The sequence below is a fragment of the Vicugna pacos genome, chromosome 17 (assembly GCF_048564905.1).
Source record: "Vicugna pacos chromosome 17, VicPac4, whole genome shotgun sequence".
In the NCBI taxonomy this organism is placed as follows: domain Eukaryota; kingdom Metazoa; phylum Chordata; class Mammalia; order Artiodactyla; family Camelidae; genus Vicugna; species Vicugna pacos.
The window spans coordinates 49,768,398-49,791,873 of record NC_133003.1 but is presented as its reverse complement, the minus strand read 5'-3'; the positions used below and the strand labels follow the sequence as shown (position 1 = coordinate 49,791,873).

General features: G+C 55.2%; 1 protein-coding gene across 5 annotated transcripts in view; it reads left to right on the top strand.

Moving 5' to 3' along the window:
- Positions 1–23,476, top strand: part of ATP2B2 (ATPase plasma membrane Ca2+ transporting 2) — a 331,142-nt gene that overhangs the window by 261,838 nt on the left and 45,828 nt on the right. For all 5 annotated transcript variants that reach the window (XM_072941850.1, XM_072941854.1, XM_072941851.1 and 2 more), the window contains 7 exons: positions 3,400–3,657; positions 4,624–4,749; positions 15,452–15,577; positions 17,231–17,263; positions 18,392–18,451; positions 22,334–22,375; positions 23,186–23,344. In XM_072941850.1, coding sequence (XP_072797951.1) covers positions 3,400–3,657; positions 4,624–4,749; positions 15,452–15,577; positions 17,231–17,263; positions 18,392–18,451; positions 22,334–22,375; positions 23,186–23,344 — 804 coding nt within the window. The remainder of the gene's footprint in view (positions 1–3,399; positions 3,658–4,623; positions 4,750–15,451; positions 15,578–17,230; positions 17,264–18,391; positions 18,452–22,333; positions 22,376–23,185; positions 23,345–23,476) is intronic.

Genomic DNA, 23,476 nt, shown 5'->3' with positions numbered 1-23,476 from the left:
GGGCTGGATGTTAAACCCAAGTCTTCTGGTTCTCTCCACTGTCCCTCCTTTCTTCCAGCTGCGACACTAGCTCAGGCCCCACTTTGGGATGGTGAGGGCAGCTATGCACACTCGAGTCCCAGAGAGTAAAGATCCTGCACTTTGTGATTCTACTTACTCCTCCCCAACACCCAGGCCTCGGCCTGGGCTCGGAGCTCTCTACCTTCCATGTTGCCAGGACCACCCCCTGCCAAGTCAGACTCACTTCATCATTTAGGTATAAAGCAATGCTGATGGACTAACAAGCGCCAGACTGCCTTGCAGAACACATAGTCCTTCCCTGTTTGCTTTCTTGGCTCAGAGACCTCTAGACACTTTTTGGAGGTCACACAGCACATTTGTGGCAGCTCTGGGATTGGCATACCCTGTGCTCCCAACTTCCTGCACATGACAGCTCCCCTAGAGTGACAGACACATAGACATGCCAGAGTGACAACAGAGTGACAGGCACACAGTAGGTGCTTAGAAAACGTTTGTGGCTTGACCAGTTATGAAAGTTCTTATTCGATGCCAGACCCTGGTAACCACTTAGAAAGTGTTTTCCCCATTTCACTGACGAGCAAGTAGAGGGAAACCCAGAGAGGCCAAGTGGGTTCTCCAAGGTCACACATAGAGTGAGCAGCCACACCCTAGAAATCCTGGGTCCAGGGAGGGCAGCTGCAGTTTCCCCAGGCCCTATGGTCACAACCTGCAGATCCTGTCCCTGCTCCAGTGTAAGGGGGCCCCAGAGGAGACCTCAGCAGGGCCTCCCCACACTCCTCTTCCTTCCCTTTCCTCGTCTCTTTCCCCTAACTGCGCCAGCCCAGCAGGGGTTGTTGTCAGGGTCTAGTGTTCCTGGTGGCTGAAGCAATCTGCACTCCTACCTTCTGGCCATTCCAAGGCACCATGTCATCATCAGACAGTTCTCAAAAGGAGATCAAAACTAATGGGCTTTTGCTGGCCAAGTGAGGATTCCTTGGTATCGAATCAGCAAGGGCAGCAGGCAGGGCTGGGAATCAAGGGAACAGGGTGCAGACCCACTCAGTTACCATGCTCTTGGCTCCCAGAAGCCCGTCCAAGGAGAGCAGCTCATGAAAAGGAGGAGAGGACCAGTGTTTATCATGTGCTCACCATCGGCTAGGCCCTCACTAAGCCCTGGGCTCACAAAGTCCCTAGAGTCATCCCACTTTATAGCTATCCAAACCAAGGCTCAGAGAGGCCAAGTCACTTATCCAAAATCACACAGCAGAGCCTGAATTTGAAGCTAGGTCCTTCCAATTCCAGAACCCACAGGCTTTCCATTGTCCAAGGCTGTCTCTAAATGTCCTTAATGTTCTAGGAACTAATGGGGTGCCCGCTGATGAAGCACACAACAGGGAAAGAACAACATTCTCACTAAGAGAGCATGTAGCAGGGGCACGGTTTAACAGAAGTCCTGTAAGGTGAAGCACTGGGCTCTGTATCTTGAATCACTCCCCTAAAGTCCAAGAGAATGCATCTCCATGTACTGGGCTTCTGTTTAGCAAGGATTTCGCCTGTGTTTCCCAGTTTAGTGGATTTCGCTGGTGTCATTTGCAGTACAAAGGGGCACCTAGTTCCCCTCCTCCTGTCTTCACGTGGTTCTGAAGTCCAGTTCAGAGGACCCCCTCTGAAACGTGGGGCTCGAGGCTCCATTCAGGCTGCCTGTGAAACACAGATGCAATAATGACATCACACGCTGGCCAGGAAGCCGCAGCTTTCTCTGGGTATTTGCTGTGTGCCCACTGTGATGGCTGCTTTACAGAAAGGCTCCCCTAGTCCTCTCAAGCACCTAGGAGGAAGCACCTGTCACTCTCCCCATTTTGCCTGTGAGAAAACCGGGGCACAGTGATTAAGTAGGTAGCTCCGGGCACTCAGCGGGGATTTGAACTCAAAGCTGGCCCAATGTCACTTATCATTACCATGATCATGATTATCATCACCACTGAAGGCTGGTCCAGAGTTTTAAAATTATTGGAAAACTCTAAAGTTCCCAAAGAAAAGTGTCTTTGAGAACCCCATATGGTGGTGTACTTGTTTATTAGCCGCAGGGAAAGATGGTTCAGCAAAAGATTAGAACTTCCTAGTGGCACATGTCACCGACCTACAGTGACTCTATATTGTCCTGAGTTTGGGCCTACCAGCGAAACCTTGACCTTCCCAGAAGCTGGGAGCTGGGAAACCTTCTCTGGTGCCACTGGGCCTCTGGTCATGTTGATTTCGACCCCTGGTTTCCCAGAGGGTCCTGCTGGGAATTCTTGAAACTACTGATCTCTCTTTCTTGGGCCTGAATTAGACTTCTAGACAGTCAGCCATGAGTCTTTGGCAACATCTTCTACTTTCCCAGTGAGGCCAGCATGTGGCAGAGGGGGCCACTGGGCTGGGGGGCAGTGGGTAGGCCAGTCCAGTGTCAGATTCCAGGTCTGGATTCAAACTCCAGATCTGCTGTGTGACCTTGGGTGAGTTGCCATCCCTCTCTGAACTGCTTCTCTTCTCTCAGCCAGCTTGAGGATCCTTGCAAATGGCCCAATCCCTTGCCCGGCCTCAGTAGAAGGGGGCCACTCAGAGTTTTTCTGGGAGTGGATGGTCAGGCGCTGCTCATGGTCGCTGTTCATGGAGAAGGTCATTTTCCACTCCCCCACCTCCCACCCAGTGGAAGAAAGGGCCTCTGCTAGTCTAGCTGTGGCTCTTACCTCTCTGGGCCTCAGTTTTCTCACCTGTTAATGGGGATAATACCTCTCGACAGAATGTGTAGAGCCACTGTGTGGGCAGCACTGCCTTAAAGTCTGAAGTCTTTGCATCAAATGTGTCTGGTGTTTCTTTCTTTCTCTTTTTTCTTTTTTACATGGTAGGTCTGGCAGGCCTCAAGCAATGTAGGAGTCCAGACCCTGAGGTTCAGTGGTATGAGGGTGTGGGGTGGAGGGTCACTGTAGGTCAGACAAGTGGCTCAGTATGTCAGCATCCTTACTGTGTAGTTGGCACTCAAATCCAACAAGGGCTGAGTAAGAACCTCTTGTGTGCTAAGCACTGGCTGGGGCTTTTATTTTCCTCTTCTTGAGCCTAGAAGGAGTTCTCGGTGACCCCCACTCTGCAGATGAGGGCACCACAGCCCAGGGAGGGCAGTGACTTACCCAGGATCGTAGAGGAGCAACATGGGATTCAGACCTGCTTGCTGGAGGGCAGGTCCAGTGCTGTGGCTCCCGAACCAGCCTAGAGACCTGCCTCGCAGTTTCTGGAAGAACGAAGGAAAGGACATCAGCAAAAGTGCATTTTAGACCCGAAAGCACGTGCACTACTGATTGCCACGAGGCCCCTTCCGCCTGGCTGACCCACCCCGCCTGCTTTTCCTTCTGCTCCCTACAGGATGTGCCACGGCGCAGGGCGGGGCAGAGGATGAAGGGGAGGCGGAGGCGGGCTGGATCGAGGGGGCCGCCATCCTCCTCTCGGTCATCTGTGTGGTCCTGGTCACAGCCTTCAATGACTGGAGCAAAGAGAAACAGTTCCGGGGCCTGCAGAGCCGCATCGAGCAGGAGCAGAAGTTCACCGTGGTCCGGGCTGGCCAGGTTGTCCAGATCCCTGTGGCTGAGATCGTGGTTGGGGACATCGCCCAGGTCAAATATGGTAAGTGTCCCAACCACAGAGCCACATGCTAGACCTGGAGTCTGGGCAGAGGTGGGGCGGGCCAGGCAGACCCAGAAAGACTGGCCCAAGGCAAGGAGTCGGTCCCTGAAGTCTGACCCCAAGCCAAGATGTCTTCTGAGGTCCTTGGAGAGGGAGAATGCTCCTTTCTGGAGGTAGAATTCCAGAATCCATTTAAATCAGAAATGGCAAATACGTTGCACGAGTACCTCCACTCTCCAAATGTCTACCCATAGCAGACATTACTAATCAATCTCAGCTTAAAGCCTAGATGCATCCTCAGTAGCCTTCTCAACACAGCACTCTAAGGACCACTAACACTCAGAATGGATTTATGAGATGAAATCCATTTCCCATCTCTGATTTGGCTGTTGAAAGATGGTTATTGGGCTAGAGAAGGTGTTAGAGGGAGTGGCCATGGGTGAGCGGACATTCTAGACCCATGATGCTGTCATGGAGAAAGTGGGCAGGCTTGCGCCAAAGGGAGTTTAGATGAGATATTCCCTAGGTAAGTAGAGGCAGAAAATGGGAGAAAGCTTAGAGGATCCCTCCTCACTCAGCTGCAGGGGGTCTTGGTTTCCTCTGATAATATGCCTGTCTTGGGGTCTCCTCAGTCTAGTCAAGACAGATGAGTTCCTTCTAAAAGAATTTCCCCAAACCATAGTTGAGACCCAAGAAGAATTAATCACTGAGAAAACTGGGCCCCAAATCCATGCCATGCCAAGAGAAGCACTTTATAAACTGAAGGACATGCCCACTCGAGCTAGGTTGGTTGTGGGACCTATTGGCCTATGACGGGCGCCATCTCGGTTCCTACACCCTGGGAGCTCTAGGCAGCCAGTTCCCAAGGGCGAACCTTCCCTTGTAATCATGTCTTGAAGGGAATGTTCCAGCCTCTACAGCCACCTGAGGCCATGCCGACTGACCCCTCGCCCTTCCTCCCACCAGGCGACCTCCTCCCTGCCGATGGCCTCTTCATCCAGGGCAATGACCTCAAGATTGATGAGAGCTCCCTGACGGGGGAGTCTGACCAGGTGCGCAAGTCTGTGGACAAGGACCCCATGCTGCTGTCAGGTGAGCTGCGGCCCAACAGTGGGCTCACTCCCATTCCTGGATCCTGCCCCCATGCCAGGGTGGTGCCCATGTCTCCTTCATGAGGCTGGAAGGGCTCTGAGACTTTGGTCCTTGCCTCTGGCCCCAGACGAGAACACCTTCCCTTTTCCCCAGGAAATGTACATTGAGCCATCTGTGCACTCAGCTCCAGACCCTCAGGCTCGCACAGTGCATAAAATTGACAATAATTCCTGCCCCCATGAAACTTACCTTCTAAAGAGCTGATTTTCTGAGAGGTCAAACAATGAAGCCTGTTCTCATTAGGAACGAAAAAGAATCAGTCAGGTGACAATTGTTTTAGACACTTATGTGTGCCAGGCACTGAGCTGGGGGCTAGGGCAAATGAGGCCCCAGCCTTGAGGGGATTATAGTATAGTGAGGAGAGACAGACGTTGTGAAATTCCAGAGGCTGATAGCTGAATGACAAAAATAAAGGAGAGCAATGTACTGTAGTTGGTTGGGGAGGTGGGAGAGGCCATGTGTGAGCTGAGGTGTGAATGATAAGGAGATGGACTTGCAACTTTCCAGGGGAAGAGTACACCAGGCAGTGGGAATAGCAAGTGCAAAGGCCCTGAGGCAGGACTGTGAGCAAATTGGAGGGGTCAGATGTCAGGACTTTTGTGCCATGGTCAGGAGTTTGTGAATTTTCTGAGTGTGATGAGGATTCTCTGGAATGGTTTTAAGCAGTAAGCTGATCATGTTTACATTTTTAAGATCTTAGTCTGACTGCTGCAGGGGACAAGAAAAGAGGGGAGACCCTGCAGAGGTAAGGCACCAGCCAGGGAAATACACCCCCTACACACACACACAGGGACATTAGAAAGGCCTTATTGTCCAGCAGTGCTCAGCAAACGTCCTCGAGCATTCCCAGCAGAGGGACAGCAAGTGCAAAGGCCTGGGGGTCTGACCGAGTGATCATAGAAAGCCTCAAATGCTCTCTTGGAACTTAGAGCTTATGTGAGAGCTCAGTAAATGGCCATTGCCCTGTGGCCCTGGTTCTGACTTCTGGGCTGAAGTGGTTGTCAGCAAGGCGAGCATGCTCAGAAGTGATCAGGTGGGTCGTCGGGATCACCGGAAGTTGAGGGAAGGTGCTAGGCCTGAGTAGATGAGGGACGAAGTTTCCAGACAGTTTGGAGAAGGAGAAAAGGGATATTTCCCTGGAAGAAGGCTGGGGAGAGAAAATGTTCAGAATCACTGACCCAAGGCATCACCAACCAGCCAAGGAGATGGGCCACAGGTGTGGAGACCCTGGAAAACAGTGACAGGATGGAGATGGATGGGAAGTCAGCCGACCAGCCCAAGTCGAACCAACTGCTTTAGTCTCGACACGTGCATCTGGCTGGAAGCCTAGGCAAATGGAGTGGACCCTGGGCCTCTGGATGTCAGGACACAGGGGCCGAGGTCTCCCGTGGTGTCTCTGTGGACAAAGTGGAGAAAGACGTGCCGGGGCCAGGGGGTTTCAGCAAGTTTGTGCTGACTCTTGGCTTACTGGCAATCTGGTGGAAGGTTCCTAGCAGCCTTCCCTGGACCACCGTTCTTTTGCAGTATGGAAAATTTGCCCATCGAGTTCACAGAGACCACAAGCCCAGGGAAGGTGGCAATAAGAAAGCAAGAATCAGAACCCACAAAGATGGCCAGAGTGAGTGCAGGGTGAACTAGACTGAAGAAAGTGTGACTTGACCATGACCTGTGATGCTAACATTCAGAAACACAATTGCATAGGGTTCCAGAGGTCAGTGGCTTAGCCCAGGCTCCTGGGGGAAAGATAGTGAGAAAAGGGCATAGTCAGCCCCATGGAAAGCAATCTAATTGGAAAGAGAAGAATTCTGTAACAGTCAACCATCTAGGACAAAAGAAGCTGCCTGTATGGGAGTGAGTTCCCCGTCACTGATTGTATGTGAGCAGGGTGGACAGGCTGTGGGTGGGGGCGTTGTCAAGTAGGCCTAAGCACTGAATGGACACTGCATTCAGTGCCCCTCCCCGCCATGAGAGTCACAGGTTCACCACACCTATCCTCCCCTTGTTCCTCTGCTGCAGACCCACCTGTTTCCTTCCCTCTGCCCTACCTCTGCTGAGGCCAATTCCTCCTCCCAGACAGCCTTCTCTTTCCCTCATGCACATTTAACTCCTGCCCATTTACTCAGGCCCCACCTCCTCCATGAAGTCTTCCCTGACCACCCCTGCCTTTTGGCTGGCAACCCCACACTGACCCCCATGTTAGCCTGTGACATCAGTATGCCTGGCCCATGCGGGCACAGCCTCATCGTGCTGATGGAGTTGTACACTGTGCCAACTATGTCAAATAAAATAAAGGGCAAAACCCATCCCTAGTCCTGCCATGCAAAGAGATCTAACAGGTCTCACTTTTATGGGCCCCTCCCATCCTTGGCTGGTCCAAGGAGGTGGGAGCCTGAGCCTGAGGCTGTCGGGAGGTCAGCCCAGCCCCACCCCAGGCCCTGCACATCTTAGGGCTCAGATGCTGTTTCTGTCAGTGTGAGGAGAGAGGCTGCACTGTGTTATGGAAAAAGCGGGAGTTGGGCTGGGCTGAGCCAGATCCGGGCTCTGGAATGAATGCGCTGTGTGGCCTCAAGCAAGTCGCTTCACTTCTCTGAGCCCTGGTTTACCTGTGAGGACAGTAGCAATGTCCTGGTGTAGGATGTGGGTGAGGCCCCTACTTAGCACAGTGCTGCCAGAGGGATGCCCCCAACAGGCTGGTTCCCTCCCTGCTCTTCAGTTGGAGCCTGGACTTGGAAGGGAAATAGGCCTGGATTCAAATCCCAGCTCTGCCTTCCATTGGCTCGGAGACCCTGGACAAACTTCTCATCCTTTCTGAGCCTCCATTTCCTCCCTTGTAAAATGGGAGAGTAACCTCAGCTCATGGGTTGAAGTGTCCATTTCTCCCCTCTCCCTTCATCTCGAATGTGTCCCCTTTCCCCTTTCCGGGCTGGACCCAACTCTCCACGATCCAGCTCCTCCCCACCTTCAGCCTGCATGAGCCTGCCTCCTCCAGGGGGTCCCCCTCGATTGCTGTCTTCCCCAGTGCTCTGAACGCTGCGTCACTGCCAGTGGACACTCGTTTCTGCATGTGACCAGACACCTAGGACCCTTTCCCTGCACCGGAGGCCTTACTGGGCCTTCCAGTCAGATGACCCTCTGGAAGCACAGAGGGACCAGGCTGGGGGCACCTGCGGGGTCCTCATGGTAGTTCAGAAACCCCTGCGTGGCATCTGGCCCACGGCCTCTGCTTGGAGGTAGGCAAAGAACACTTGGTTCTGGGTTAGGTGGCCCAGCCATGCCTGGCCTGTGACCCTGGACAGGTCCCTTCTTCTCTGAGCCTCCATGTTCGAGTCTCCCACAGCGCTGTTGTGGGGACCACATGCATGGATGGATATGTCTGTCCTTTGCGAATGGCACAGATGTGAGATGCTGGGTGGTGTAGAACGAACACGGCCTTTGGAGGTAGCACCCCTGGGTCCCTGCCCTGCATCGGCTCCCGCTGTGATCTCTGCCCCTCAGTAGCTCAGTCTCCCAGTCTGGCAAATACGGGAAGACGAGCCTTCAGAAAGACTCATGTCTCCAGTGCTTGGGGAACAGAGGAAATCCTAAAGGCCTAGAGCTTGTCCCCAGGACGGGCAGGCGGACACAGACCCATGTCTGCGGTGTCTTCAGCCTAGCCAGAGAGAAACATGCAGGACTCGCAGGCCACACATCCCCAGGGCCGGGCAGGGGGAGCTGGGTACCAAACCAAGCGCTCAGCTGCTTCCGCTGCGGACGTGCCACCAGGGCGGCTGCAATGTCCACTTTGCAAGGGAAACCAGAAATTCAGACTTTCACATGCAATCTCCCAATGTTTAAGTGTTGGCAAGAAATTCCAGTTTCTTAAAAGCCTGTGTGGGTCAAGCAACATATGGGAGGGCCCTGGAGTGCAAACTCTGACCTCAGCCTTTTTTCTTTTCTTAGTTTTGTATTCTAAGGTAATTTCTAACTTTCAGGAAAGTTGCAAGAATAGTGCACTGAACGTCCGAATGCCCCCGCCTCTGATTCAGCTGTTGTAGCCGCCATCCCGCCTTTGCTCTCAGGGGCCTCAGTCTCCCCACCGCCAGGCAGATGGGATGGCCCTCAGCCCCTTCCTGCTTCAGCTGTGTCTCGCAAGAAGAGGTATTCTTGTGCGTAACCACAGCACAGCTACCAATTCAGGAAGCTCAACACTGATGTTTAGATGTCCCACCTTGTCAGCCTCCTTTGCTTTTCCTAGAAGGTCAGTGATTTTTAACCCTCCTGGGTCATGAACAGCCACAGGAGTTCTCCGGAAGCAACAATCCTTTTTATGAGAAATAAATACCCCCAGCTTGTCACTTTGCAGCCTTTTGGGAGATTCGCAGATCCCTAGAGAATTCTGGCCTTGTCTTGATTTGCAGCTTGGGGAAACTGAGGCCCATACACATGCTCTTCTCTGAGGACCCTGCGACTTTATCATCCAGCAGCATGGCCTGTTTGAAGCATCTCATACTAAATTCCATGGGAAAACCAACAACTCGGCACCGTCAATATGGCAGCGAAAGGGCAGGGGCCAGTGGGCAGGGGTGAGGGCGGTCCATAAAGGCAGCAGGGCCTGGCTCCAGGAGGCCCAGTGGCTTGGCCCCCTGTGGGACCCCACCCTCCTCCATCACCCCTGGAGCCAGAGCATGAACAGCATGAGGTCACCCGGAACATCAACACACCCTCTCGGGCCTGCTGCCCACCCAGCCCACCGAGTGGAAGGCCAGGCATGGGGAGCCCGACCTGCCGCCTCTGCCACTGCCACCTGGGAGCCTAGGACTTCACCGTGACGCAGGAAAGCCCAGTCCGCCGCTCGGCCCGCGCTCTCTCCATTACACTACCCTGCCTCTTCTCCACGAGAGGCAGCGGGGTGTAGTGGATAGAGCACGGGTTCCAGTCCCGGCTCCACCGCTCACAGCTGGGTGACCCTGGGCCATCGCTCAACCTCTCTGAGCCAGAGAGGCTGCAGGTGGGCGGAGGGGCTTGGGGTTGCGCCTGTGCCAAAACCTACACACAGGGCTGTTGTGAGGGGGACGGGCTGGCAGGTGCTGAAACGCTTTGCCCGTGTCTAGTGCTCCGAGAGCATTGGCTTGCTTGGTGCTTATGCCGGAGGCAGGTAACAATCCCCAGAAATGGCCTCCATGCCCTCTGTACATCCCTACCCCAATGAAAAGAACTTTTAGGAGGTCTGACGTCTCCCCTCTCCCTGTCCAAAGAGAGGCTTGGGAAGTCAAAACCGGGAGGGTGAGAAGCCCTGGGTTCGAGCCCTGCCCTGTGCCTCACGCCCTGTGCAACCTCAGTCAGCTGTTTGCTCCCTCTGGACTCAGAAGCTTTACTTTGTAAAACTCGACTCCTCTAGCTCTGCCTCCGGGGGCTCAGTGCACCCCCACTTGCCACTGCATGAGGTTTTGGCCCCAAGATGCCATCTGGACCAGGCCTGGAGCAAGTCTGAGGCAGAGAGGGGCTTTGAGCGTGCAGTGGGGAAGGTTCTAGCCCACCCTCGGATCACCTTCACGGGGAAGGAGTGGAGGTTCAGGTGCGGCAGGACAGGCCATCCATTGGTGTGAATAACAGTGTTCCTGGGGCCGAGCTCCTCTCTGCTTTGTGGATGGATGAATGGATGAATGGGCAGACAGATGGACAGATGGGAGCTGGATGCTGACATAGCTCCCAGCGCTCTCCTGCCTCCCTCTCGCTCCTTGGGGCCATGTCCCCAGACAGCTCTGCCTCTGACTTTGTGTACAAGCCTTCCCGGCAAGAAGGAGAGAACGGGAGACTGGAGCCAACCCCCTCCCCGGCTCTGCCCTCACAGGCTGAACGCAGAGGTGACTTCTCTGCTTCCCGTCTGGGAGATCCGAGTGACGATGATGATCTCACCCAGGGATAGTGGCCACCAAGTGGGAAGAGCTGCTCGGATAGTGCAGGGCACATGGGGACCCTCCACGAATGTTAATTCTCAGCTTCCCTCCTCCAGAATACTTCCAGTGGCTCCCTGCTGGGCACCACGCAGAGACCCACCCCTGCGGCCCTCCGCTCAGGCTGCTTCTCCCTTCACAAGCCCTGAGCGTCAGCCCAGCCGCTCCACGGTTGTCACACTGTCCAGCCTCCCCGCCGCTGTCTGCGCTGTGCCACCTGCTGGCCCACGTGGCTTCTGGGCCTCTGCTGTCTTGTGTTGCTGCTGACCTGTGTGCCTGTCTGCTCCCATCAGTCCCAGCCAGACAGTGAGCTCCTGGAGGGCAGGGACCACAGGGGCCCCTCGGACCCCAGAGCACGGCCCATAGGTAGACTCTGCCACACCGTGGTCCAGGCAGGGAATGCTACGTGGACAGTCTATCTGCTCAGGCCTCTGCTGGCCCATCCAAACCGAGATCCAAACTCCCTGAGATGCTGCCTTTTAATGGAGGTGCCTCCCCCCTCCCCAGGACTAACCGTGGTCTCCCTGAGACCTGGAGTGCTTAGACTTCATTGCTGAGAGGTGCTGACATAAGCCAGTCCTCCCCATTTTACAGAAGATGAAACTGAGGTCCAGAGAGGAGAGGGCTGGCCTTGGGTCACACAGCAAATCAGAAGCAGACAGCAGACTGGCCCCCTGTCCCCTCCTCCCCAGCCCAGGGCTCTCTATGGACTACATCCCCCTCCCCTGATGCCTGTGTATTCTCAGGAGCCCCATGGAGCCTTGGAGGAGGTGGGGGCTACTGGATGGTACCCAAGGGACTATGGACATGGGGGCCCAGTGCATGGCCCGGGGGAAGAGGGTGCCATACCCTAAAGGGTCTCGCCTCTGTCCCACCCAGAGACCCATGGCTTGTGTGCCTGGTTCCACCACTGGAGCCACAGCCCTGGGGGTTAAGCACTTCCCTCTGCAGGGGGTCCTGGGGCTGGCATGTGACAGTCTGGGGTTGGGAGCACTGTGCAACCTCAGTCAGCTCTTTGCTCTCTCTGGGCTGAGAAGCTTCATTTTGTCAAACTCTAGCTCTGCCACGGGGAGCTCAGTGCACCCCACTTGCTGGTCTACTCTGTTCTTCCTCTGGCAGGAGGGGCAGCCAGGCTCTGAGGCCCTGGCAGGGGAGAGGGACAGCCCAGTGAGGTGTGGGAGGAGGGCTAGGTTAGATGAATTTGACCCTTTGTAAAACCATAAAGGTGGCTTAGTGAGGGTGTGTGGATTCTCCATGATACACCTAACACAGCCCCACCATGGAAAATCCAAAAAAGAGCCAGCAATTCCTGTAGTGCTGGATTCCAGCTACAAGCCTCTGCAGCGGGAGGCGGGGAGGAGACTCATGCTCAGAGCCTGCCCCCAAGGGGCTCACAGTCTAGTGGGGAAGCCAGGCCTGGAAGCACCCCCAGGGGAAACTGCAGGGGGAGGTGCAGAGGAGAGAGGTGAGGTCCTTTTGTGGCAATCAGGGGAGTGAATGCCCCTAAGAGGAGAGGCATTTGTCCTGAGCCTTAAAGAGGAGATTTTGGACAAGAGGTGAGGGAAGGGCATTCATAACTGTGTGAGCAAAGTGGGGAATGGGCCAAGGAATGGGAGCTGGACAGAAAGACCCAGTGAGCTGAGCTGCTTCCAGGACAGAGGGCCCGGGGCAGGAATCAGTGGTCAAGGGCCGGAAGAAGGGTGAGGTCTGATCCAGGGTGCTGACCGAGGCGTTTGGACTCTGGGGAGCTATGGAGGGTGTCAGCTAGGGGACAGTGGTCAGACCCAGGCTGGGCGAGCTGCTGGGGCACCGAGAGAGGGAGGACCAGAGAGGGAGGTCGATGTCCCCAGCTCCTCTGGCCCATCTAATGCTGGGGGCTGGAGGACCCCCACCCCACCCCAGGCTCATCAAGGCTGGGTGGAGGACATGCTATGCTTCACCTTGTGTCCCCGTGTCCCCGTGTTGTATCCAGAGGCCACCTCCCTGGCTTCCTCCTCCTTCCTCCCTCCTCCCCTGCCTCCCAGTGCAAAGCCGCCAGCTCCCTGCTGTGATGGGAGTGATTAGATTAGAAGGTGATTTGGGGTCTGATTATCTTGCGTGGAAATTGGCCCCCTGTGTCTTTTTCCATCCCGCCCAGGGCTGGGGAGTTGGGGAGCAGCTTCTCCATCGCCACCCAGGCAGAGCGAACTTTTTCACAAATGTGTTTGAGACCAGAGAGTGAGGCCTTGTTTCCTGGGGAAGAGCAGGATGTGACAAACAGGACAAGGACCTGGTGACCCTGGGTAGGCCGCTTGTCCCAGAGCCTCAGTTTCCTCCTCTGTAAACCATGGGCCAGTGTGAGGACTAATGAGATGACGGCATGTGAAGAACTGAGCACGATGCCTGTAGGTGTCTTACAGAAGGTAGCAACGGTTACTGCCACTGCCGTCTACACCCTGTGAACGCAGGGAAGTGGGTTCATCCTCGCCTTTAAAGGTCTACAGTGACCGCACCCCACTGAGGTGAGGTCTCTGGACCTCAGTTTCCTTATCTAATGCTGCTGATAGCTAACAACCCCTTCTGCTAGCCCCCACATGAGCTGAGCCAGTGCACAAGAAAGCACTTTGTCAGCAAGTTATTATAATTCCCATAGCCCCATAATTGGGCCAGGTTCTCCCAGTTTGTGCCCCTTGTAGGGTGGGTGGACTCCAAGGTCTGCCTGTGATAGAAAAACACCAGGCCTGGGCTGCTCGGACTGGAGTCAGTGTCCGAGCTCACTCTGTGGTCCCCACTGTTCCCTACCCGGGGACGAAAGAGCCTGGGAACAGGCAAGGAGTCAGCTGAAGAACTCACCGTCTGAGAACCTGGGTGCTGGTCCAGCTCACCAGGCTTCATGCCCCTTATGGGAGCCTTCACGACTTGCTTTACCCATCATGGATGGACAGGCTGACCTTTTCTTGCCTCAGAGGAACTTACTGGAGAGTATCTATCTGTCTCTAAAGCCCTTTAAGATCCTGGAGGCCAAGAGGCTGAAACCCCCCACACATACAGGCCCATGTCCACACACACATGCACACACACAATCTCAAGCTCTCAGATCCTGGCAGGAAAGGGAAGGGGTAGGAGAAACCTCTTGAAAAGTGAAAATAGATCCCTTTGCTCTAAGGCAGGTGCTTCGAGCCTTGACTCAGAACCTCTTGACTCTTGTTTTAGATACAGTTGTAACGAGTTGGTTCACCTAGACTTGAAGCCTGAAGCAAATGGGAAGATTGGGAGCAGGACATTGGTGACAAGTTGGCCTGAAAATGGGAAGAAAACGGCAGTCGATCTTGAGGGGAAAGAAGGAAAAACTCTAAACAGCAAAAGGAGCTCAAGAAGCCAGTCATCGGGCCGCTGAGCGTTGGGGTCAGTGGCCGTGGCCACCTGTCGAGTGCACCGAGCATAGTTCTTCCTGCACAGCCCAGGGACAGCCTGAGACCCTGCACCGAGCAGGACCGGGTTATTTCTCTCTGCTGAAGGACGAGCTATGTACTGTGTTATTGAGAGCTTTCTAGCCAGAGCCGTAAAAATGAAAACTGGAAAATACAGGCACCTGACAAGCCAAACTTTACTTATCTAGGTCCTTTACTAAGCAGAGCGTCCTCTTGTCAAATAAAAGCTGACACAAAAACCCCAAAGATGAGTAAAAGTGGGGCCACTCTGACCAAAGACCCCCGCCTCAGCCTCCATGGCCCCCTGCCTGCCCCCTGAAAGAATTCCAAGACCTTTTAGAATCCAGTTTGAAAATCTAAGTTTCAGGAAAATTCTTAACTTTTCTGGCACCATGAACCCCTCGGAAATCCTGAGATCATCATGGGCCACCCCTATTCGGAATGATGTTTTATAATGCATAAAACAAAATACATTGAATCACAAAGGAAGCCAATTATACTGAAATAGTTAAAGTGATAAAAGAAAATCAGTGGGTGATACAGTAACGTGTGCTTCCTTATTAGCACACTGAGTAACAAGATCTAGCGGTCAGTGCCATACCCGCCTTCGTTATACAAGAAGGAAGGATAAGCGTCAATGGTGTCTGCAGCAGCTATAAAGTGATATAAAAAAAATCTGTGATTTTTGCAATGTGCGCAATGGTGTGGGCACCACTGGCACTCCTGGGTTTTGTTGCCTACGTTCTTAATGTGGGGAAATGCTAACTTTCATTTCTATGTTTGTGAAGATAAAGATGTCATTGCTTTCCTGTCCAGGTTCCCAGAGCCCTGATTTCTGTCCCCCGATCTTTGGAAAGGAGGTGGTCCCCATTTTAAACAATCCTGTTCAGGGCTTAGTTGGCACTTTTTTGCCAGTTGCAAAATTAAGCAGAATGAGGTCTGGTTCTAGTTATATCAATAAGGAAAAGAGAGAGTGGTCCCTGCTTGGCACGTGAGGCTGCAAGAGGAGTGGGGGAGGAGGGAGGAAGGCACCCTCCAGGACTGGGTGGAGGTGGTGGGCCTGAGCTGTCTGGGGTCCTGAGAACTGAGGTTCAGCAGTGTTTAAGCCCCAGGCCCATCATCGCACTGTCCCAAGGTGAAATCATCTTTAAAGTACTCTTTGAACCTTAACCACAGGCGATGCCCAAGGACCTCAGCAGGCAACTTGCCGGAAGCTGGCTGGGACCAGGTTTCTTCCACTCCTCGGGGGCAGGGGCTTGAGCCATGCAGTGGTAACTTAGCTTTCATCCCCTTCCCCAGGGACCCACGTGATGGAGGGCTCTGGACGGATGGTGGTGACCGCCGTGGGCGTGAACTCTCAGACCGGCATTATCTTTACCCTGCTGGGGGCCGGTGGTGAGGAGGAAGAGAAGAAAGACAAGAAAGGTAAGCCCAACCCCGTCGCGTACCAGGAAAAGAGCTCTTAAGGCCACAATTTCTGTTGATTCATTCACTCAACAAAATAGTTATTGAGTGCCTCTTATGTCCACACCCTGTGCCAACAGCCGCCTCCTGCATCCTCGAGGCCCTGCTTGAGCCAGGAGGCTCTGTCTGTTCCATCTCCAGGGTCTTGTCCCAGTCTCTGTCTTGTCCAGTCATGTCATGGGGGCTCCCCCTTCCCCCAAGGCCAGGCCAAGGGTGCCGAGCCTTTTGCCGAGTCTCCAGCCTCAAATGTGACCATCATCACCCCTGACACCAAATAGAAATCCCCCCCGGGTGTATTTGTCCACTATTCTCAACTCCACTGAGCAGAACTGCTCACTCGCCCAATGTAGACTCTCCCCAGTCGTGGGCAGAGGGGCTTCTGGAGAAGGTGATCAAATGCATGTCTCCAAGTCAACTGCTGTGAGTCTCCTTCCAGTGCCCCTGGAGCTGCCACCTCAGCGGGGTTCTGGCTCATCCTCCCCCTGGAAACAAGATTCCTCACTCCTTGGGCTCCCCTTGGTGCAGCAGGTGGGCCGCCTCTCAGCAGGGGAGGGATGGTCAGAAGACACAAGACCAAATCCCAGCACATGAGGCCCAAATCCAAGGCCAGGCCTCTGGCCCAGCACAGCCAGTTCCTTCCCTGACACTCACACTTGGTCTTGGGGGCAGCTCACTCTTACAGCTTCAATCTTTTGTCTTGTCTCCTTCCCCAAGCTCCAGAGGAGGGTCCCCAACACCCAGACCTCCTGGAGTCCAGGGGAAGGAGATGAGATAGTAGATGGCCCCTCCTTCCCTTTCACGGGTGGCCCTGCCACCTCCAGCTCTCAGAGTTCAACCAGGCACAGAGCCCAGGTCATGATCTAAGATTCTTTGTTCCCAGGGGCAAAACCTCTTTCCTAGTGAGGTCCCCCTAAGATTACAGCTGCCCCACCAGCAGGAACAGTGGCACGAAGCTGAGATCTGGGAGAGCTGAGGTTCAAACTGAGGACAAAGTCTTGGCCAAGGCGCCCAGAGCATGTCAGGTCAGCATCCACGCAATGATGTAGAAGCTGTGGCCAGCTGTAGCCCCAGGTGTGGGCAGTCGGACAGGATGCAGCAGCTCTGCCCACTTCCTTGGCCTCCCTGGGGCCTGGGCAAGAGACAGAAGCACCTAGAAGCTCCCTCAGGCCAGACTGATGTTTTCAAAAAGGCAGTAAGAAAAGAGGCCTCTTCTGTCCCCAAAGCAAAGGCCCAGGTCCCTTGCTAAACATTTACCTGCACCCCAGCGAGATGGAGGCCTCAGTGTAGAGGGAAGAGGTGAGATGTGGAGGGGATGTGGCAGAGGAGGATGGGGGGCCCAGCCTCTCAGGCCCCCAGGAGAAGCACGGGACCTTCTCAACACTTCCATCCCATCACCTCCACCAGGGACGTTGCTTAAAGCCTGCCCACTGGGGGTCCCCGCTGCAGAATGACCCCGAGCGTGCCCAGGTGTGCACATGTGTGTGTGCGGGTACACGCATGTGTGTGCTTGGGTGTGTGCGTGCGCACACGTGTGCGTGGGTGGGTGCGAGCGTGCACACAGAGGCGGCTGCATGTGCTTCTCCTCATTAACATGTCTCAACAATCATCACACAGGTGTGAAGAAGGGGGATGGCCTTCAGCTACCAGGTACAGTAAGACACCCCTCAGGGTAGATGGGGTTTCTAGAAATAGTAGCAGCCATGGACCCCTGAGCCCTGGCCCTCGACCCCCAGCACACAGCTAGAGGGGCTACCTGACAGCTGGAGGCCCTGCCCCGCCAGCCCTCCACTGTACCCCCACGGGACAGGCCAGCCCCCCACCCGGCCTCCCTGCCCTGCCAGTGCTTCCAGTGCAGCGGGCAACACCGCCGTCTCCATGCACCCTCAGCCCCGGCACGCTCAGCCCCATGGCACACCCCGTGACCCTCAGCCCTGCTCCCCGCCTGCACCCCACAGGGCCCGTCCCAGCTTCCCCTCCCTACATGGCACGGCCATCTCACCCCGCGGTCCCTGCCCCCTCCTTTCCCCACCCTAAGACAGAACACGAGGGAACTGGACCATCTCGTGTCATTTTTTAATTTCTCAATTAAGGAAAACTCACTGGTGCCTCCTCTGCCTCATGCACAAAATGCAACAGGCTTGATGCATCCTTTTAAATAGTGGGACATCTCACATGGGGTCACCAAGGCAACCTTTTGAGTGCCAGTTAGGGCAGGAGGAGTTGGCCATGGGCAGTGACCTGAGTCGAGGGCATGAGTCCTAAGTCACTGCCGTGGACGGATGTTCTTTGGGGACACAGCAACCGTCACAGCAAACACTCATTCAGAATGGCTGGTGCCCACACTGCTCACCACTTGGTGGACATTTTGAATCGACTCCTGGCTACGGGCCCCTCTGGCTTTGACGGGCAGCCAGACCCCCCTCCTCACTGAACCCTCTCTGACAAGGACCCTCCTGGTGGGTTGGGCCAGCAGGGTGCCTTGGTCCAGACCTCACCACCGACAGTGCCATCCCCCCTAAGCACATTGATCATCCTCCATATTTTATTTCAAAGACCCTCCATGTCTTGAGTTTTTTTCCCCCTGATTTCTTTGACGTCTCTATGGGAACATTTCACCCCCGACCCCCAAATTTGAGTTCCTCGATTTCCAACGGAGCTTTCTTTTTTTTTAAAGAATATAGTCATGTTATCTCCCACAAGTTGCTTCATGTCTTGACTGTTGTTGCTTTTCTCCATTGTGACACACTGCATTTTCCATCCCTCCCACCCCTGCAGCGGCCGATGGTGCGGCAGGTTCAAATGCTGCAGATAGTGCAAATGCCAGCCTAGTCAATGGTACGTCTCCCTCGGCGAGCTCTCGGTCTGGGTTGGATGGGCGTCTCCCCCCACCCCAACTCTGGGCTTGCCTCTCCCTGTTCTGGACAGCACAGATCTTGGATGTGCATGGGCAGCTCTGGGACCATCGTCCTTTCACACGGGGCAGGTGCTTAAGAGAGAAGCCACCACCAGGGAACCAGCTCCACTCCCACTCGTGGCTGCCCCAGTGGCGCTGGCTGCTGTTGGGCCCTTGACCCCCAGAGGAGCCCAGAAGAGGGACATGACCTTGGCTTCAGACTTGGCCCCCACGAAGCAGTGTCCCACCCAGTGTGGCCCTCTCCTAAGCACGTTCCTGGCCCTGGCTTTGGGAAGAAGGCCTGAGGTCAGGACCTGGGCTGAAGCTGACGTCTGGGTTCCCAGTGAAGGCTCCAGTCCTCCACTGGGCAATTCCCTCGAGGCAGGGGGACCCAGGCCGGGGCTTAGCTCCTGGGCCCCACCGGTAGCATGGCTGAGCCACTGGTAGACATTCTTCCTCTTCTCTTTCACGGAGCAAATGGGCCGGGGGTTCGCTTGGGCTTGGGTCTAGTTCTGTCCCTCAGATGTGGACTGGTATTTCTTGCTGTTGCCTGTGCTGGAGCGTTTCTCCTGAGTTTCTGCATTCTTACTGGCCCCCTCGGGCATGGGCGGTGGGGACAGGGGGCTGCCATTGCACCTGGGGTCTGCATCTTAACCTCCTTACACACAGGCAGGAAGGAATTCCATTCACTTGTCTCCAAGCCTTTAGAAGATTTCTTATCTCTGTACCCTCCCATCTTCGCCTCTGTTTACTCAGATACATCCCCCTCCCCAAATTGGTTAACATACAGTCACCTAGTCGTCTCCTGAACTGCTGAGAGCTGCTGGGGCTCCGTCATGAAGCCATTGCCCCGGAGAAGTGGAGGGAAGGGAATGCTTTCCTCCAGCATCACGCATCCTGGGCACCGGGCTGCGCGTTTCTCATCCATTGTATCATTTACTCCTCACCACTCCCGGGACACATAGAGTTCAGGTCCCACCTCATCCTCCCATCCCCTGCCCGGACCTCTGGCTGAGCCACCCGGATTCAAAGTGACCAAAGATGGAAGCACCTAGTAGACGTCAGGGGCTGGGCAAGACTCCTCTGTGAGCAGCACCTTGCCAAGAAGGCTAATTCGGGTGTGGGTCTATTTCAGGCCCAGGAGGACAAAGGAGGACAGCTTGAGGTGTGGGTGGTGTCACGTGCGGGAGAGGCAGCAGGGATACCAGAGAGACCGGACGTAGGCAAACCCACCTGACGGGGCGGAAGGAAACAGGAAGTGGCGTCCTCTTTCTCCCAGGACGATGAGCCTGCTGGGCTCAGGAACATGTCGCCTGCATCCAGGCTGGCCAGTCCCAGAATAAGGGCAGCCTCACTTCCAACTGTCGCAGAAAGCTCCAAGTATCCCAAGAACACCTGCAGGAAAAGATGGGGAACCATCATTTCTTAACCACTGACTGTGCGCCAGGCACTTTGCAGGCATCTCATTTAATCCTCACGGAAACCCTGTGATACAGAGTTTACTGTCCCCACTTTAAAGATGAGGAAACCGAGGCTCAGGGAGATGGTCACAAAACTAGCAAGTAGCAGAGCTAGGATTTGAACCCAAGAGAGTTTGAACCCAGATGAGTCCCTTGTTTCTGAGAAACCAGACCATCCGCACCAAGCAAAGCACCCCCAGAACACGGCTCCCTTCCTCAAACATAGGCATTGTTGATTGTTTTTATCTGGCCACGTGGTCACTGTGGAAATAAAAGAGGAAATTGCTAGCTTGGCTAATGGGCACACCCGGGCTATTGCATCTGATAATTGCAATGCAAATAAAGACCCCATTGTGCTGTCTGACACCAACCATTGAAGCCCAGTCCTCCGGTGCACTTTAGCCCAGTTAGTAAAATTATTTTTAAAAATAAAAATGTTGTAGTTCATTCCTCTTGGCTCTGAAAAGCCCTTTTCTGTTTTGTTTTTTAATCCAGTAAAAAGAATTTTACAGTAGAACAGCGGGGACCTTTCTCTTTAATCCCCAGGGTGGGTCATGGACCCTTGGCCTTGAGAGGCAGCAGGAACAGCACTGCACTGCCCTAGAGAGATGGTGTGGGGCTGGGATCCAGGAAAGCTCCTCTCCCCTCTGGATCACCTGTAACATGGATGTGGTGGTGGGGATGAGACTAACGCAGTCACAGGACTGCTGTCAGGATGCTCTGTAAGTGACGGCTGCCTCTGAACCTCCTTTGGCCCCAGTTTCCTCATCTGTAAAACGAGAGTGATGAAAAGCCCTCCCACCCCGCCTTGCAGGGTATCAGGAGATTGACAAGAGATGAGACACCTGCAAACTGCAGAAGGGCGAGTGGTTATCCCTCAGCAACTTGTAGGTGCTCCGGGAGGTGAATGTTGCATCCCCATGCGATGGAGAGGGGTGTGAGGCTGGGAGAGGTAAAGCCATTCAGCTGTTTGGTGTCGAAACTTCGGCTTCAGGAGCCTAGTCCCACCAGTGCTGCCTCAACGCCCCTCCCCTGGGCTCAGGGGGCTGAGGAGTGGCAGCGTTCTTCCCAAAGGGACAGAAACGTGCATGCACTTTGGGGCCAGCTCACCATTCACCTGCTGACCCCTGCAGAGACCTCGCTGTGTCTGCCTCCCTGAGCCGCAGTTTCTCATCTGTAAATGAGTGTGCTGCTGGTGCGCCCTGGGTAGGGGTGTGGAGGGGAGGAGGTCACGTAGGTGCCAGGAACACGAGCAGTGAAAGTCTCCTTCACAGCAAACGTCTGAGGGTGGCCCACCTCCTCAGAGTCCTCCTGAGGTGGTGGGCCCATGGGCAAAGCTCTGGATGAGCCCAGGGGACAGGAGAGCGCCCCCATCCCCTCAGTGCCAGCAGGTGAAGGCAGGTGTCTAGCTACCAGGTAGCAGCCACCAGTGCCTCCCACCCTGTGATCCAGCCCACATACCTTGAGCCGAGACTAGAGAGGCGGCCTCCCAGGCGGCCCTGATTAGGGAGTGGGGAGCCCCAGACTCCAGCCCTTTTCCCAGCAAGAGAGCATCAGGCCCTGATACACAGGGCTGGGGGTGGAGGGTCAGGGGCACCCAGGAGATCCCACCAACCTGACTTCACCCGTCTGCGATGGCCCAAGCCAGTCAACCCAGAATATACAGCATGCACCCCACTGGCAAGAAGGGCCAGCAGCTTCCTCTTGGGAGCCAGGGCACGGCCACCAAGCCTCTGGACATGGGGTTGGGGGGCACCTCAGAGCCCACCGCTGGGGAGCCCCTGCCCACCCTTTGCCTGGATCACCCCCAGTGAGGCTGGACCGGGAGGTGTCCATGCAGGGGCTTCACGCCCTTTCATAAGAAGAAGGAGGAAGTGAAATCGTCCTCCTGGCGCCAGAAACGAAGAAACACAGTGGCCAGACTCCTCCCCGTTCTAGAATCTCTCCTGTCTCTCCCTCTCTCCCTCTCTCTCTCATTGTTCTCTTTGCCTCCTCTCAGACTGCAAAAGGCACCAACCAAACTACTCCCTGGGGACCTGAGAACTCCCACCCCTTCTGTTTCCTGCCAGGGACTGTGGTCCCTTTTACTCTCAAAGACTGCCATGCAATCTGTAAGACGCTCAGGGCCAAAAGAATCCCCACAGAAGCGCTCTCTCTGTGCCCCCAGAGAATCAAGAGCGACCCTGCAGCCACTGCGGGTTTGCTCTGGTCTCGGGAACCTCCCCAGCATCCCCGGACAGAGGGGCAGAGCTGGCTCGGCCCTCCCTCCACCTGACATGAATGTCCGTGGCCCTGTTGCGTCTTCATGGTGACCGACGTGTGTTGTCTGTTCTCTGTTGTCTGTTAAAATTCTTTGTCGTGTAGGTAAAATGCAGGATGGCAATGTGGACGCCAGCCAGAGCAAAGGTAACCCTTTTGTATTAACCTGTGGTCCCTGCAGCCCCTCCCCTCTGGGTCTGAGGGCCACACCAAAGGCAGACATCCCTTCCGGCGGGTGCCTGACATCTTTGGGGGGGTAGCTGTGATGCCAGGCCAAAGGGAGGCATCACCAGCTAAGGACATGTCACCCACAAGCCAGCTTCTCCCCAGCCTTTGAGCCAGGCTGCCCATTCAGCTGAAGACTTGCAGCTGATTCTTTGAGATCTTTATGGGGCTAAGGGGTAGGGCCCCAGGCTCATCCATCAGTCCTGCGCTAAGGAAGTGGACGGAGACTCTCCTTTACTTTTTCAGCCCCCAGTTTTCCCCTTCTACCTGGTGACTACTTAATATCCCAGCAACACGGCCCAAGGACCAACTGGAAAAAGTCCAAATGAATGCGGGCAAAGCTAAGGGGCCATTTGCAGAAGGGTCCGTGGGCTTGTTCAGGCCCAGAGGAGACCCCAGCCAGCTCCTGCTGGATATCTAGGGTGGAGCTGTGTCACTCTCTGCTGTGTCCTGGAGTCCAGGTCCAAGGCAGCCAGTGGCCCTGGGACCAGGGTCTCCAGTGGGAAGAGGCTAATCCCCCACTGCAGAGCTTCTGTGCTGGCCATGCAGGGGACCAGGTGGGGGAGTGAGGGCCTTTCCATGCTCCCCTGGGCAGGTGGGTGGGTGCCAACATCCCCACCCTGCAGGCTAACCTGTGTGTGTGCGTGTCTGTGTGTGTCTGTGTGTGTGTGTGTGTGTGCGTGTGTGTGTGTGTGTGTGTGTGTGTGTGTGTGTGTGATCTGCCCCGCGCAGCCAAACAGCAGGACGGGGCAGCCGCCATGGAGATGCAGCCCCTCAAGAGTGCCGAGGGAGGCGATGCCGACGACAAAAAGAAGGCCAATATGCACAAGAAGGAGAAGTCGGTGCTGCAGGGCAAGCTCACCAAGCTGGCGGTGCAGATCGGCAAGGCCGGTGAGCAACGGCTGGTGCAAGGGGGAGCGGGGCACAGGGGGGCCCACAGGCAGGGCCCTGGTCCAAGCTGGGCCTCCGTTACTTCATCTGCCAAGTGAGGGCTTACACGAGACCCACCTTCTCTACAATAGC